This window comes from Hylobates moloch, unplaced genomic scaffold, assembly GCF_009828535.3.
Source record: "Hylobates moloch isolate HMO894 unplaced genomic scaffold, HMol_V3 SCAFFOLD_8, whole genome shotgun sequence".
Lineage (NCBI taxonomy): Eukaryota > Metazoa > Chordata > Mammalia > Primates > Hylobatidae > Hylobates > Hylobates moloch.
Genome location: NW_026652283.1, coordinates 25,279,513 through 25,295,963, shown reverse-complemented (window position 1 = coordinate 25,295,963; position 16,451 = coordinate 25,279,513). Strand labels below are relative to the sequence as shown.

General features: G+C 37.2%; 1 protein-coding gene across 1 annotated transcript in view; it reads left to right on the top strand.

Moving 5' to 3' along the window:
* ITPR2 (inositol 1,4,5-trisphosphate receptor type 2) overlaps nucleotides 1-16,451 on the top strand; it is a 509,412-nt gene that overhangs the window by 160,309 nt on the left and 332,652 nt on the right. Inside the window, exons 11-14 of the mRNA XM_032159871.2 lie at nucleotides 505-656; nucleotides 4,440-4,539; nucleotides 5,079-5,239; nucleotides 15,310-15,451. Coding sequence (XP_032015762.1) covers nucleotides 505-656; nucleotides 4,440-4,539; nucleotides 5,079-5,239; nucleotides 15,310-15,451 — 555 coding nt within the window. The remainder of the gene's footprint in view (nucleotides 1-504; nucleotides 657-4,439; nucleotides 4,540-5,078; nucleotides 5,240-15,309; nucleotides 15,452-16,451) is intronic.

Here is a 16,451-nt window from a genome sequence, read left to right as displayed (position 1 = left end):
AGTATGTTCTTGAATCTAGGGGAGCAAGCAGGTGGTGAATGGGAATGTTGCTGCTGATTCTGCTCCTCTCCAAGTATTATTATGCCTGGGGAGTTAGGTATGAACTCCTGCACACTGCCATGCTTACTTTAACTTCAGAAATCTAGGTGATTCAACACACAGACTCTTCTCTGTGTTTGTTTTAACTGTGGAACGGTCAAAATTACTACTTTGTAAATAGGTTTAAGAGAACGACGGAAGGGTCCATAACTATTGGTACTGTTAGTGCCGTAATGATGTGGGCAGATCAAGCCACCCCACCCCAGGAGTGTGGGACACATCACTGTTGATAGTAATTACCTCAGCGGCTGTCGGGCTAGAGCTAGTGTTTCTGGATGATGTGAAATAGACAGCTCTCCAATCCAAGGAATAAATAATATGCACATTTAAACCTTATCATCTGATTAATTGGAGAGTTTAGCAAGAAACGTGATAAAAGTAAATAACCTTGTACTTCCTCAACAGAGAGATGGAGATCTTCCAACTTCAAAGAAAAAACGCCAGGCAGGAGAGAAGATCATGTATACTTTGGTTTCAGTCCCACATGGCAATGACATTGCATCCCTTTTTGAACTAGATGCCACAACTCTTCAGAGAGCTGACTGCCTGGTTCCAAGGTAAAAAAAAAATTATGGTTATAAGATGTTTCTTTGAATAATTATACCAGTAGGTGGGGAATGAAAATAATAATATTAATATATTTTTATGATATCAAGGGAGCAAACATAAATGAAGAAAAAATGTGTAAAACATTGTGCCTCTTCTGTGAGGAGGTTAACATAGTTTGTTTTATTCTTATAAATAATTAAAATGTGCAAGACCAAAGAAATTCTGAAAAATTTATAAGAATCATTTATTCTTATTACTTGTACAGCCTTTGGTTACTAAAATGAAAAATAATATAAAAGCATTTCCATTTATATATTTATCATTTATTTTTATTATGTCAGATTTCCCATTTCATTCATCCATTTGTTCATTTATGTAGTCATCCAGTCAACAAATATCTATTGAACATCCATTACATTCCAGGTATTGGGAAGACAACAGTGAACAAACTGGTTATATTCTCGCATTCAAATGGGGGAGACAGGCAGTAAACAAAACAATAGACATAAAATATTCATATAAGGTCAGGTAATAAAAGTACTTTGAAGAAAAAATGGAGGGTATGGAGAGTTCTATTAGGTAGGAGTGTTCAACTGTGGCCTCTCTGAGTTAGTACGTTTGAATAACGATCTGAATGAATTAAGGAATCAAGTTCTCTCTTCCTGGGAGGGACATTTCAAGCAGCAGGAACACGAAATGAAAAATGTTGAAATTTACTGGGTGTTTTTAAGGACCAGTGAGAAGGCCAGAGTAATTAGACATACGTGAGTGAGGGGTTGTGGGATTGGAAATGAGATTGCCAGAACTTAAGGTAAGACAGTATCTTACATTCTTTTGCTTGAATTTGACCATTTTATTTTACTTTTCATTTATTTATCTTTTTCGAGACAGGATATCACTCTGTTGTCCAGGGTGTAGTGCAGAGGCACAATCATGGCTCACTGCATCCTCTACCTGTGGTACTCAGGTGATTCTCCCACCTCAGTTTCCTGAGTAGCTGGGACTATAGGCATGCACCACCATGCTCTGCTAATTTTTGTATATTTTTGTAGAGATGATATTTTGCCATATTGCCCAGGCTGGTCTTGAGTTCCTGGGCTCAAGGGATCCACCCACCTCAGCTTCTCAAAATGCCGAGATTACAGGCATGAGCCACCATGCCCAGGCTGAATTTGACTAGTTTAGTTAAGCTTTTTAGTCTGCAACTGTCCATCTTTCAACCATAAGGCCATGATGCACTCTCTAGATGCATCGAGGAATCTTGCCCATATTATTAGGGTTAGCGGGATGGCTCTAAATTGGCCTCGATGGAGCAGTATTGTGCTTGGCCTTGGCAGATGGCAGTGGTGAAGCTGAAGGCACCTATGCAAAAAGGCAGACATTGTGTGGGTTTCCTCCAGGGAGGGTAAAAAGTTACTATAATAACACTATTGAGAAACATTGCTGGTAGAGCTTCCCAGGGTGTTTTATGGCTATTCTCATTCATGGAGAAATGTTGCTGAATTTCATACCTTATAAGAGTCCATCTCTCACTCTTTTTTGTCCCATCAATATAAGCCTATAAAGAGATCCCCTCATGTTTTACCTGACCCAGGACTCTAGCTTTCTCCTCCCAGGACTGGGACCTTAATCAATCCTTACTATGACTTTACTTATTTTAGATTTAAGTTAGCAAAAAGGGAGTCCTTTTTGAACTCCAACCAAGAGAATTTGCTTAAGGAAATGATAAAATGGTCTTACTAGAAAGTGTATAGAACCATGATGAGGGCCACCAAGCCTCCCTTTATATGGAATCATTAATCTATTACTTTTCAGAACTGTGGAAGCCCTATTCAGTATAGTGCAGAATTTTGTATTAACATCGATTCATCTGTCACTAATTGTATTCAAGCCAACATTAATTAATGCTTAATAATAACTACTATTATAATATAACTCTTGAGCACTTTTTATGTACTAAGTCCTATGTCAAGTTCTTAATAAATATTGTCTTATTGAATACTGGCAGTAACCCTTACAGATCAGGAACTAGAGACTGAGTTAGAACAGTGGTTCTCAAGTTGACTGTAAGTTAGAATCACCTGGGTAGTGTTGACACCTCACCATGCCCTGGCCACACTGAGATAATGAAATCAGAGTCTCACAGGCGGGGTGCAGGCTTTACTCTTTTTAGAGCATTTGTTACCCAAGTGATTCCACTGTGGAGTCCAGTGTTTCTCAAACTTTAAGTCCAGTGCTGCTTAAACTTTATTCTGTGCTAAATCACTTCGGGACCTGATGACAACTGAGTACAAATTACATCTCCTGTGTAATTCAATGCAGAAGATGCCAAGTGATAAAACAGAGGCATTTCAGAATTTGTAGTTACTTGAACAAAGACTGGAGAACTGCTATTTTAGATATTTGAAGCTCAGTTTGTGTTTTATCTACTTTTATAAAGGAGCAGAACCAGGTTGTTGAATGTATCTCTTTGCCTGAGGCCCTTGGCATTTTATTTGGTTTTCTTTTCTTGGCCCTAATGCTTTTTACCTTATGTTTTAAGATGTATTTATGCCTTATCTTTACACTGATCTGTAAGCAACTTGAAGGCAGAGTACTTACTGTGCTTTTCTTTTAATAGACACTATACACATATTTGTTAAAGAAATAAAAGATTATAAAAGATTTACTAAAAATGGTAATACTTGAGTAGGATGAAGTTCTAGGTGTCCTTTCTTAGGCACTCTCTCACAGTTCATATCTGGTCAGTTTTTAAAATTCGTACATGGAATTAGCAAATACTGAACCATTGTTCCTAGGGGAAATACACAGTTAGGTTCCTGTGAGCTTCTGGTCACAACATTTTTGTTGACCAATACATAGCCTTGTTCTATGTGTGCTTCTGTTTAAATACACCTTATTTAATATACGCTGCTGATTCATTAACATTGAACTCGTGGTCAACAGCACTATAACTCATGCATGAATGAAGCTCATCTAGCACAAGTATTTTCTTTGTAAGGCACATCACCGCCTTCTTGTGCTTTAGGAACACTAGATGGCACTTCTACACCTCACGTGGGGGCCATCTTATTGTGAAATGTGAAAAACATGGCACTAAAATAGACCACAAAAACGACACTCGTTTATAGCATGAGAGCTGAGACACGAAGGCAGAGCATCACCTTGTTCCACTTCAGCTTGGAAATGTGCCTACTGGGCCACTTAAATTTTTGCCACTCTAGGTATGTCCTGGAATGACCACAAAAGCTCCTTGAATATTGATTTGAGGGCTACAAATAAATTTTAGTGAGCAGAAGAATTCACAAGTACAGAAGCCACAAATAATGAGGATTGATTGTACATTACTTTCACATGTGGATAATTAAACTACACTACTGTCTGCCAGCAGTGTTAGCTGAGTTGGTTATTTGATCAATGTTCTTAGTTTAGCATGCATCAGAACTGCCTGGAGGACCTATTAAACCACTCATTGTTGGGCCATACCCCCAAAGTTTCTGATTCAGTTGATGGGGATGAAGTTTCAGAATTCGTATTTCTAACAAGCTCCCAGGCAATGCTGATGCCACTGGTCTAGAGACCAGACTTTGAGAACTACTAGCCTAGGTAAAAATGCTGCATGCTTTGAAATAGTCTATAATTCAGAATTTCCCCTTAAAGCAGAGGGATCTTGAATCAACTACTAGTTAATATATATTTATGTTCATATCATATGTGAAACTGTTAAAGATGTCAATATGTAAGTGTGCTAATTTTTTATAATTTGTTTTTTTATATTGTTTTGCTTTTAGGAACTCATATGTTCGGTTAAGGCATTTATGCACCAACACATGGGTAACCAGTACTAGTATCCCCATAGACACAGATGAAGAGAGGCCTGTTATGTTAAAGGTAAATGTCACTGAAGATGGTTTAATTTTCAGCCAAATGCCATGAGAATAGGATTAGGATAGGAATGCTGCGTGACATCTTCCTTATACTCCGTCTTCACCAATATTAGAGATCATTGCAATTAATTTCATCAAGCATGCATGTCTGCCAGTTGCTTAAGTAGCTGATCTAAATGGGTTGGAGGCAGCAAAGCTGTGATTCAGGAGGATGCTAGAGAGACACCAAAAAGAATGGTAGCAGCATATGCATGGAGGAGTAGAATCCGGGAGTGCCTTTTCTCTACTCTGTCAAAACTGAAGCAGAGGGCAAGTGTGAAAGGGAGAGGTTTCCAGTGGGGCTCTGGGAACAGGGCAGGAAGTGGGCACAGGAAATCTCTGTGTCTGTGCAGCCTTTCGTAGTGGATGATGCATGTGCGAGTTACTGTGTTCGGATAATCTATTCTTGTCTTATATTTCTTAAACAGTACTAGATGTGTTAGTCTTCAAATAATATTGTATAGTTGTTTATAAAACTAATCTTAATGGAAAAACACATTTCAGATTGGAACCTGCCAAACCAAAGAAGATAAAGAAGCGTTTGCCATCGTGTCTGTTCCACTGTCTGAAGTTCGAGACTTAGACTTTGCCAATGATGCCAATAAAGTACTAGCGACCACAGTTAAAAAGCTAGAAAATGGCACAATAACTCAGAATGAAAGGAGGTAACTCTTTAAATGAGTCTTAAATAATCAAGAGTCAGTCGTCAGTTGTTATAGTAAGCCTGATGTGAATGAATGACTCTAAGGGAATATTTAGAACATTCTCGATAGCACACCTGCTTCTGAATGAGGTGGGAACTTATTCCTCTTGATCATAGTGAGTGAATGAAATTTGTCAAATTCAAATCTGTTAGAATATTTACTTGTCCCATTTTAGCTTTATTGAAAATAGTTTTAAGTTACTTTCTGGTCATTCTTTTTTAAATCCTTTGTGAGAGATTTGCAATACCTTTTGCTGCGCATGATTTGATATTTGGATTTAGAGTTCGAAAGGATCTAAAGAAAGGTTTGTGTTTCTCTGATCTTATTTATTCAAGATGCATTTCTCAGCTCTGGTACCACAAAACAGATAAGTAAAACCAGAAAAAAAAATCTGCAGGGTGTAGTTCTCTGCCCTCATAGCTTGTTCAGAGAAACTGGAACCTTGATTCTTCAGCTCTGGTTTTGGAAATAAGTAAGAAAGAGAATGATATTGACAGCTAATGATTATTGCATGCCTGCTTTGTGTCAGTTACTAGGTTGGGCACTGTAAATATATTTTATCTAATCCTTCAAATAGCCTTGAAATAGGTATTCCCGTTTTACATAAAGGAAAACTGAGGAGGGTAAGCAAACAAGGTAAGGCTGCATAGTTAATACGGTATGGTTTAAAGTCTGTATGCTTTGCAGTATGCCTAAGCACAAGCATCCTCTGTATTTCCTCTCTTCATGATCTACTACATGCCTTCTAATTTAAACAAGAAAAAGCTATTTGCCAATTTCCCAGGCATTCAGACATTGGAGCTCTCATACACAGCTGGTGAGATGATAATTGATGTATGCACCTTGGAAAATAGTTTGGCAGTAACTAGCAAAATTAAAGAAGCAAACACCCCATGACTCACCAATTCCACTCCCAGGCTGAACATTCTTGAACATCTGTCCAAAAGACTCTCCTTCACATGTGTACCAGGACACATGTTCAAGAATGTTCAGCTTTGTTTGAAATAACCCCAAATGGAAAACCATCCAAATGTCCATCACCAGTTGAATAGAGGATGAAAATTGTGTTATTTTCATACACTGGAATACAGTTTTGCAATGAAAATAAATGAACTACATCTATGTGCAATGGCGTGGCTAAATTTAACAAATCGATTGGGTGAAAACTAGACACAACATTCTCTGATAAATCAGGTAACAAAATGTATTTGATTGATGGAATTTTGAAGTAAATGTGATTTTATCCATCAGTTTCTGAGTAACAAAGAGCACCAAGTTTTAATTTAAATAGGGGATTTAACACTAGGGATCAGGGAGTTTAGTTATGACGAGTTAAAAAAATTTAAAAAACAGTGTAAGCTGTTGAAATGGCAAGTGAATTATTTTAATGATGTAATAAAATATTTTTAAATTTTGACATTGATCATTTAATGAAAAAACTCACCAAAATGTCTCCATTTGAATTGTATTGATAATGTGGGACATATGTGTAATTCTATATATATATATATATATATACCCATATGTATATACAGAAAATTATTTTTAATACTTTCCTACTGATATGAAATTTAAAATTGGAAATTTTGTGAGTGTTTTTCTTGCCCAATAGAGCCTAATTGTTTCCTTTTTTTAGTGATTTAACAATCTCTTGAGGGCTGCACCTTTAAATTCCCAGACTGTCAATAGACATGTACAGTATATGGGATAAGGTGGACACAAGTGCACATATAAATAAAATCTTCTTAAGACTTTTAACTATTCATTTACAGTAGGAGAGTATGTAGAAATCACCATCCACAAGTCATAATTAGGTTGTGTGCCTACTGTAGTTTTTTCCATTTCTGTATTATATAAACTTTTGCATATTAAAATTTGATTTTTCCCAGATACAAGTATTATATACTGTATCTATATTTAAATCAAACTGTGGTAATGTATTTCTCAGAAAATAATGTTGGGGACTATAGCCTGAACATGTGGACTTGAAGCAGCATGGAGGAGGAGGTTGATCCCGTTGTGTATAAGTTAATATGTGATAACTATTGAATCTTGTACAAAAACAAAAATGAAAAAAAAAAAGAAAAGCAAAAATACAGTTTTTATTTTGAAATACAAAAAAAAAAAGAAAACTAGACACAACAAAGACATTCACTGTAATACTATGTGTGACATTCAAAAACAAGCAAAAACAAACTCCATTTCTTTGGGGGCATTTAAGCAATTAGAAGAACCATAAAGAAATGCAAGGAAGTCACTGTGACAAAAAACAGGATGGTATTTCTTCTTAGAGGGGAGGGAGGAATTATGCTCCCTGAAGGTTTGAAAGGCTCCTGCAGGGTTCCGTTTCCTGCTCTTAGTGGTGACTTCATGGGATTCACTTTTCAGTAGTCCTTAGCTATATGTTTTAGAACCTTTTAGATATACATCTTACAATACAAAAGAACAAAAAATCCAAGTTTGCTTCCCTCCATCCCTGTCAATTAGAAAAAAATCCTAAATATGCAAACAAATGGAATAGCTGTTTCTCAGCTTCCTCTCTATTCTTACCTGTATTTTTTTCCCTGGCAAACTTACATTTCAAAACAGCTATTGTATATTCAGTCACACCTCCAACCCCGTTAGGGGAAATGAATAAAGGCCGGAAGCAGAAACAACTGGCCCACTTTTATGGGCTATAGACAATTAAATATCAGAGCTAAATTATGGCAGGAAATGGATTCTGATGTGCAGATAGGAATTTTTTTTTTTTTATTATACTTTAGGTTTTAGGGTACATGTGCACAATGTGCAGGTTTGTTACATATGTATCCATGTGCCATGTTGATAGGAATTTTTATTTGCCTGTTATTGATCTAACTTTTCCTTTTGTGAATCTATTTCTTTGTTTCTAACACTCTTACATATGCACAGCAATTTACTTGGCTTCACTTAAAAAGTCTCCCTTGCTAAGCATTAAGGTATTCCTTGAAGAAAAGGACAGATAAAAATTCAGATTATGGTCTCTCCACCATCGCTGGCTGGAATCCTGTGCGAGTCACTCTTCCTCAGTCACAGCTGGAGATTATCTTAACCTCTCAAGATGATTCTAAGGAAGGTGGTGGACTAGAGAGCATGCATTTTTATTTCCTTTGCTTCTTTCCCTTCTGTTTTGGAGTGAAAAACATCATATTAATAGCAAAGAGAAGGCTTTGCCTAAGAAATATGAAGGTACAATTATTGATCTTAATTTAGTAATTTCATTCAGAAAAGCCACCTCCCATCAAAATTCATTCAAAGCTGCCTGTCAGTAAGGTAGAGCTTATTGGCAGAGTTGAATGCATTTTTATTATTTTCTCAGTTTTGGAATTGAATATAAAGTTATTTCTGAAAGTAACTGACAACTCTGACTTTTTTCCCCCTATGGAAAATGAAGTGATTATTATCTCTCTCAAAAAGCCTGTGTTGCTTGAATTTTTTTTTTTTTCTCTCTCTCTCTCTGTCTTCCCTTTTTACTTATCCCAGGAATGAACATGAACCCTGGAAGTACAGCTCCTGTGTTATGCTTCAAGATTCTCAACCTTAGATATTTTTCAATGGAATTTTCTAATCTTATTCTACATAATTGCACCCACAAAATAGAGAGGACTGGGAACATGTTGTCAGGGACGGAGGAGGGAAGATGGAGGGGTGTCAACTGCCATCCAGAACTTGAGGAAGTGACACAGGCAGTCCTTGACCAGCATTTCTGCCCTATGTTTACCTCTGAGGGTATACAAAATACTGGGGTTTCTCTCAAGCAGTGAGAGTTCAGAGATGTGATTAATTCAGTATTACTGAACTCCTGGTATGTACCAGGCACTTGGCCATGCAGCATGGGTATATGTAGTGCTAATGTGGTGGTGAAGGCCACAGACTATCCCATGTCTCTGTGAAACTTACCCTCTTGAGGGATGGTTCTCATTCCCTATGACAGGAGCTCAGGATCTAGAACAAGGGTCATCCACCATGTGATCACCAGATCAGATGTGGTTCTGATGTTGCTTCTCTGAGCAACATCATTTTCTCTTAAATTTTATTTGCCAGGTATGACTATCCTGACACCAGCAATCTTTTGTTTAATATTTGCCTGCTGTGTCTTTTTCCATATCTTTTTATTTCAGATTTCCTGGTCATTTTGTTTTAGTTGTGTCTCTTATGAGCAGCAAGCAGCAGGTCGATTGTAACAATGTAATCTGATAGTCTATTTTATTTATTTTTTTTTGAGAGAGGGTCTTTCTCTGTTGCCCAGGCTGGAATGCAGTGGTACAATCATGGCTCACTGCAGCCTCGACCTCCTGGGCTCAGGTGATCCTCCCGCCTCAGACTCCTAAGTAGCTGGGAACACAGGCATGTGCCACTACACCCAGCTAATTTTTTGGATTTTTCTAGAGACAGGGTTTCGCCATGTTGCCCAGGCTAATCTCAAACTCCTGAATTTAAGCAATCTACCTTTCTTGGCCTCCCAAAGTGCTGAGATTATAGGCGTGAGCCACTGTGCCTGGCTGATAGTCTATTTTCATTTGCAAGTTTAATGACTTTGTATTTGACAAATTCATTTGAATGCATTTTTATTTTTGTTTTTCTTTCTTTAGTGTAGCTTGTTTTCATTTCCATTTACTTCTTTCTTGCTTTCTGCTAGATTAACAAAGTTTATATTCCCCTCCCACCCAATTTACTGTTTTCTCTACTGATTTAGAAGCTTTAGGTCATATTTTCATTCATTAGCAATTACCCTTGAATTCTTATCATACATTTTGACTGTATATTCTTCTTGATAAACTTGAAGTTACTAAATTTTTTCTCCCTCCCATGAAAGAAAAGTGCCGCAGCATGCTTTGGTTTTGCCCTGACATTCTCCCTCCCATCTTTCTTGTAGTAGTTGTCTAGAACCATAGGTCTGTGTTTATTCTCTTCATTTGTAAAATTTTATTTTAATTTGATAAATACAAAATAATAAATATCAATATAAATCATGATGCACCACCTTTTGTTTTTACTGATAAATTTTGTTCCTTTTTTTAAGTCAATGAAACTTTTTTTTTACTTGAAACATTTATTTTATTTTTTAATCTTATTTCAGTAGTTTTTGAGGAGAGAAATTTAGTTTCTAAATTTTTTTAGTGATTAATTATATTTTTTAAACAATTTTACCTCTTCTTCTGCCCCTTTCTTTACGTCTTCCTCCTGCCTTTATTACTTGTATCTCACTTATTCATTCTCTTTTCATCTTGCTGAAATATATTCTTTAGTCCATTCAGTGGAGAGGCCTATGGGTTATAATCTTTTTAGGTTTTACGTATATGAAAATATCTTTATTTTGCCTTTACTTTTTTTTTTTTTTAAAGACAGAGTCTCACTCTGTCGCCCAGGCTGGAATGCAGTGGTGTGATCTTGGCTCACTGCAACCTCTACCTCCCAGGCTCAAGTGATTCTTCTGCCTCAGCCTCCCGAGTAGCTGGGATTATAGGCACCTGCCACCACACCTGCCTAATTTTTGTATTTTTAGTAGATACAGGGTTTCACCATGTTAGCCAGGATAGTCTCGAACTCCCGACCTCAGGTAATCTGCCCGCCTTAGCCTCCCAAAGTGCTGGGATTACAGGTATGAGCCACCATGCCCAGCCAGAATTTACTCTCTTAACATATTTCTTTTTTATTTTTTTTGAGATAGAGTCTTGCTCTGTCGCCCAGGCTAGAGTGCAGTGGCACAATCTTGGCTCACTGCAATCTCTGCCTCCTGGGTTCAAGCGATTCTCTTGCCTCAGCCTCCCGAGTAGCTGGGATTACAGGTGTGTGCCACCACACCTAGCTAATTTTTGTATTTTTGGTAGAGATGGGGTTTCACCAAGTTGGCCAGGCTGGTCTTGAACTCCTGACCTCAGGTGATCTGCCCGCCTCTGCCTCCCAAAGTGCTGGGATTACAGGCGTGAGCCACTGTGCTCTTGCCTTTACTCTTAAGTGATACTTTATAGAGATGGTAGATTGATAATTACTTTCTATCAGTATTTTAAAGCTATAATTATTTTCTAGCATCTCTTGTTGCTGTTAAGAAATCTGCTGTCAATAGACTTGTTATTCTTTATTGGTAATGTTTCTTGACTTGGTAATTTTATAGATTATCTTTCTTTGCTTTTGATGTCTTAAGTTTCACCATGATGTGTTTACAAAGGAGTTTTATTTTTGTTTTTTCTCATTTGACACTTAAGGTATACTTTTAATCTGAATACTTATTTCTTCCTTCAATTCTTGGAAAATTTCAGCCATTTTCCTGCAAATATTTCTTTTTTGTCTTTTTCCTCCTTTGTGTCTTTTGGAACTTTTATGAGATATATGTTGGATCCTCTTAATTCCTCTTCTTTCTCTCTTAACTTCCCTTTTATTATTTACCTTTTAATATTTCTGTGTGCTATTATCTGGATCAATTTTTGATACTGCCTTATAGATTAATAATATTTTTAGAATGTATATAGAATAATTTTCCTTCTTCAGTTAAATTTTTATTTAAATAATTATAATAATAATTATTTTTTTTGAGACAGGATCTCGCCCTGTCACCCAAGCTGGAATGCAGTGGTGCAATCACACAGCTCACTGCAGCCTTGACCTCCCAGGTTTAAGCAATCCTCTTGCCTCAGCTGCCTGAGTAGCTGGGACCATAGGTGCATGCCACCTCACCAACCAATTTTTTAATTGTTTTGTGCAAACGGGTTTCACTATGTTGCCCTGGCTGATTTTGAACTCGGGCTCAAGCAATCCCCCTGCCTCAGCCTCCCAAAATGCTGGGATTACAGGCATGAGCCACTGTGCTCAGCCTATAATTTTTTATCTCTCAGATTGGTTTTTTTTTTTGTATACCCACGTATTTTTCATTTTTATTGGCCCTTTTGAAATACGTTGTCTTTTTAATATATTGCTTTCTTTATCTCTTTGAAGACTGAATACACACTCATTTAAAACTTATGTTGAAACTGTTTTGTTACTCGGATTTTGTTGGTGGTGGAGTAGCCTCCTGATACTGTATAGTGGCTGTCTTCCTCGATGTCAGCTTTCCTTATGTGCTTTGGACTTTTACTATGCATGATTTTCTTAGGTGGGAGATTTTTGTTTTTCCTTTCTCTACATTCACTTGTCTTCTCTATCAGTTTTATGCTTGCTTCTACCCGGCTTCCCTCAGCTAGACCAGAGCTAGCTCTGATATTGAGAGCTGAGAGTCCATGTTCTCTGGTAATTTGAGACTTTAATCATGGAGATTGCTGGTGGCTGGGTCCAGCCCTATCCATGTGCATCCATTGTTTCCTGCTACCACTGCACAGCCAAAGCCCAAATAAGGGCCACTGAACTTTAAGTTTTCTTTAAGAGGTTAGAGAAGCCATATGTTTGTCTCTGCTTCATATGTTTAGTTTATTTCCCTATCATGTGTTTTTGGTCCCTCTTACCTTGCAAGAGTTGAACATCATCCCTGTTCCTCACTGTGTTTTTCTTATTTTGTTCATTTTCCATAAAGCTTAAAAAGCAAATGCGTGAGTTAGTAGAAGCTAACCACTGCCCAGTATAGAATCAGAGTTTGATCTAAACTGAAAACAAACCAGGTTTTTGTTTTGCCACAAAGGGGATGCTTGAGGGGCAAGGTCAAAAAAAATGTTTCAGCAGTTTCAGAGGTCAATAGAGAAGGTTGCTCTTCCTGGCTTCCATGGCCTTGTCGTGAAGAGGTGGGCTTTACACGTAGGGTTGACGTATCGTGATTTGCAATCAAGACTGTTAATGTTCGTCGTCATCGTTCCATTAACCATCACCAATTTTCAGGGCATTTGAATGACTTTGAAACAGAGCGATCTGTAGTTGCTCACAAAATTTTACTTCCTTAGATATCTAAATATTTGATTATAGTTATTGAAACAGCAAGAGAAAAGGAATGTTAATAATTTAAAAAATAAAATACAAATATTTATGCTCAAACTGGACTTGCATTGGGCATATAGAAACTGAAGTTCAACTTTTTTTCATTTTGCTGAAGTAACCTTAGCTCCAAATTTGTTTTGTTTTGTTTTAAGAGCAACAGAATGATTCGGAGGACATTAAATCACAATTTCAAAAGAAGTTCACACTACATTTTGATGCACATGAAATGCGTTTTACGTTTCTGTGGCTGCCTTCAGAGATTAAACATAACTATGTCAGTGAATCCTATCAGTTAGACACAATTTTCTAAAAGAAACAGACTGGGTTAAAATTTAAAATAGGCATACCAAGAAAACATAGAATCCCAGGAATTTTGGAGTGGAGTTTATGATCCCTGGAAGTATCCTGAAATTTCTCTGGGTGACTAAATTACGGATTCTAGGTGTGTCCACTTGGCTCCAGGAAGTGCATTCCCTTTCAAGACGTAAATCGGGAGATAGGATCAAGATGTTTTCTTACCAAAGGTATTGAAAGAGAAGAAAAGAGATGTTTTCCAACTGAATAGATTCTATACTTTCCTAGAATTGTTGAAGCTCTTAAAATGTAGTTTTCTTATGAATGTATTCATGATTAGCATCATTGTATTCACATGCTAATAACAGCGAATAAAGATACTAACACTATATGGATAAAGCTAATTTAACTATTTATTGGTCAGCTTTTGTTCTTATTCCAAAAAATTCTATGTTTATTGAATAACTAAGTTGTATACTTTACCATTAATACAATTTAAAGAATGCCTTGACCCTTCCAATACAGATTCCTCATCTGTTTACCCATTTTTGCAATAGCTTGAACCACTGCCCCCTCCCTCAATCGACTAACACAAATGGTAAACGACAAAGAGCAGGCAGAGGAAGGAGGAGGAAAAAAGTGAAGAGAGGAGGGGCTTTCAAGACACTTCCTGTACTAAATGCCATTGAAGTTCAAGTAATAGTTGTAATAATAACCAAAATATAGATTTAAAAGTGAACATTGGTGTATGGTTTTAGAATTTCGTGATTTTGATAGGTCCTTTAATACTTCCAGTATTTTGAGTGTCAGATTGCTTACTCTGTCTCTATTCATAGGTCATTTAAGTTTTTCCTGTTCTGTACATTGGGTAAGTTGAAATGTGGTGAGGATTAGGAAATGTAGTTTGAGTTAACAATAAAAAAAGAAAGAAAAAGGATTGGAATTTAGGAATTTAGTATAGCTATTTTCCCTTAAGCAGAAATATGCTGCTTTGCTAGTCAGTTGTGGAAAGATGTCTAGTGGTGTCATCCTGTCAACTCGTGTGTAGTTGCTACTCACATGGCTTTATTTGATAATAGTCTGCAAACACTTGATGAGAACTGGAGGCGTAAGCAGAGGTCGGAGATGCTGGAGAAGGAATTTTCTTTGTAAAGGTTTAGGTAAACAGTAACTGCCTTAGAGATTATCTTTTGTCAATTAAATACTTTTTTTGTTATAAAATACCTTGTTTTCAAGTGTTTCAGTTCTTCTTCTTCTTATTATTCTTATTCTTATTTTTTTTTTTTGAGACGGAGTCTTGCTCTGTCACCCAGGCTGGAGTGCAGTGGCACAATCTTGGCTCACTGCAAGCTCCGCCTCCCAGGTTCACGCCATTCTCCTGCCTCAGCCTCCCAAGTAGCTGGGACTACAGGCGCCCGCCACCACGCCCAGCTAATTTTTTGTATTTTCTTAGTAGAGACGGGATTTCACTGTGGTCTCGATCTCCTGACCTCGTGATCTGCCCGCCTCGGCCTCCCAAAGTGCTGGGATTACAAGCGTGAGCCACCGCGCCTGGCCTCTTGTTATTTAATAAAAAGAAATTTCCATGGATTTGAGTTCCACTCCTGAAGAAAAAGTAAAAAAAAAAATGTATCTATCTGTCTGCCTGTCCATCCGTCTATCTATATCTATCTATCTATCTATCTATCTATCTATCTATCTATCTATCTATCTATCTATCTATCTATCTCTACGTACCTACCTACTTATCATCTATCTATACATTTTCCAAAATTAAGCACACTGTAAAGTAAAATTTCCTTTTCATTTTGTAATAGGTTTGTAACCAAATTATTGGAAGACCTCATCTTCTTTGTTGCTGATGTGCCTAATAATGGACAAGAAGTTCTGGATGTGGTTATCACTAAGCCAAACCGAGAGCGTCAAAAATTGATGAGGGAACAAAACATACTGGCACAGGTGAATTTTTTCATGTACTAAATTTGTATATTTTATTTTCTGAATTACAGTATCAGGAAAGTCTTTGTATTAGTTATCTATTACTAGGAAGCAAATGATCTCAAAACTTAGTGGCTGAAAAGAAGTTACTTCTTGTCTCACAGTTTCTGTGGAGTAGTGATCTAGGCGTGGCTTACGTGGGCAGATCTCGCTCAGGGTCTGTCACCAGGCTGCAGTCAAGGTGTTTGCTGGGGCTGCAGGCATCTCAAGGTTCAACTGAGAGAGGACTCGCCTTCCAGCCCTCTCACATAGGCATCTCTCAGGAGTGCCTCAAGACAAGGCAGCTTGCTTTCCTTAGAACTGAGGGATCCAAGAGAGAACTAGAGAGGATGCTCAGGTGGCAGCTTCCATCTTTGTATAACCTCATCTTAGAAGTAACATCAGTTCTACTGTGTTCTATTAGTTAGAAATAAGTTAATAAATCTAACCCATAGTTAAGGAAAGAGGATTCTATGAGGCTGTGAATATCAGGAGGCAGGAATATCAGAGACCATTGTAGAGACAGCCTGCCATGGACCTCCAAAAATCCTGCATAGTCAGACTATCTCCAGAAAACATGTTGGAAAAATTCCTAGGTAGAATTTCCAGGTGAACTTGGAAAGTGCCCTCTCCATCTGCTTCCTACTTCTTTCCTTCTCTTCCCTAGGAAAGTAGGACAGTCTGTTCATCATCAGCTCACGAGTGCTCTGTACAATATTCTAGTATTTTTCCCTGAAAGTACAGAACTGTTCCTGTATTACATCTTCTTGAAATTGTTCATAACATGTCGGTAAATTGATTTACTTCCTAATGATATGCACATACGGACATGCCTACGTTTATATATTATTTTTATTCTATTAATTGCTATTTAAATTAATGAGTTTCTTCATTAATGAAGTATAGACTCAAAAGATACTTAAAACATAAAAGTGATGTTCTTGATGCACATATTCTTATTGATTTGGGAAAGGAAAATAGT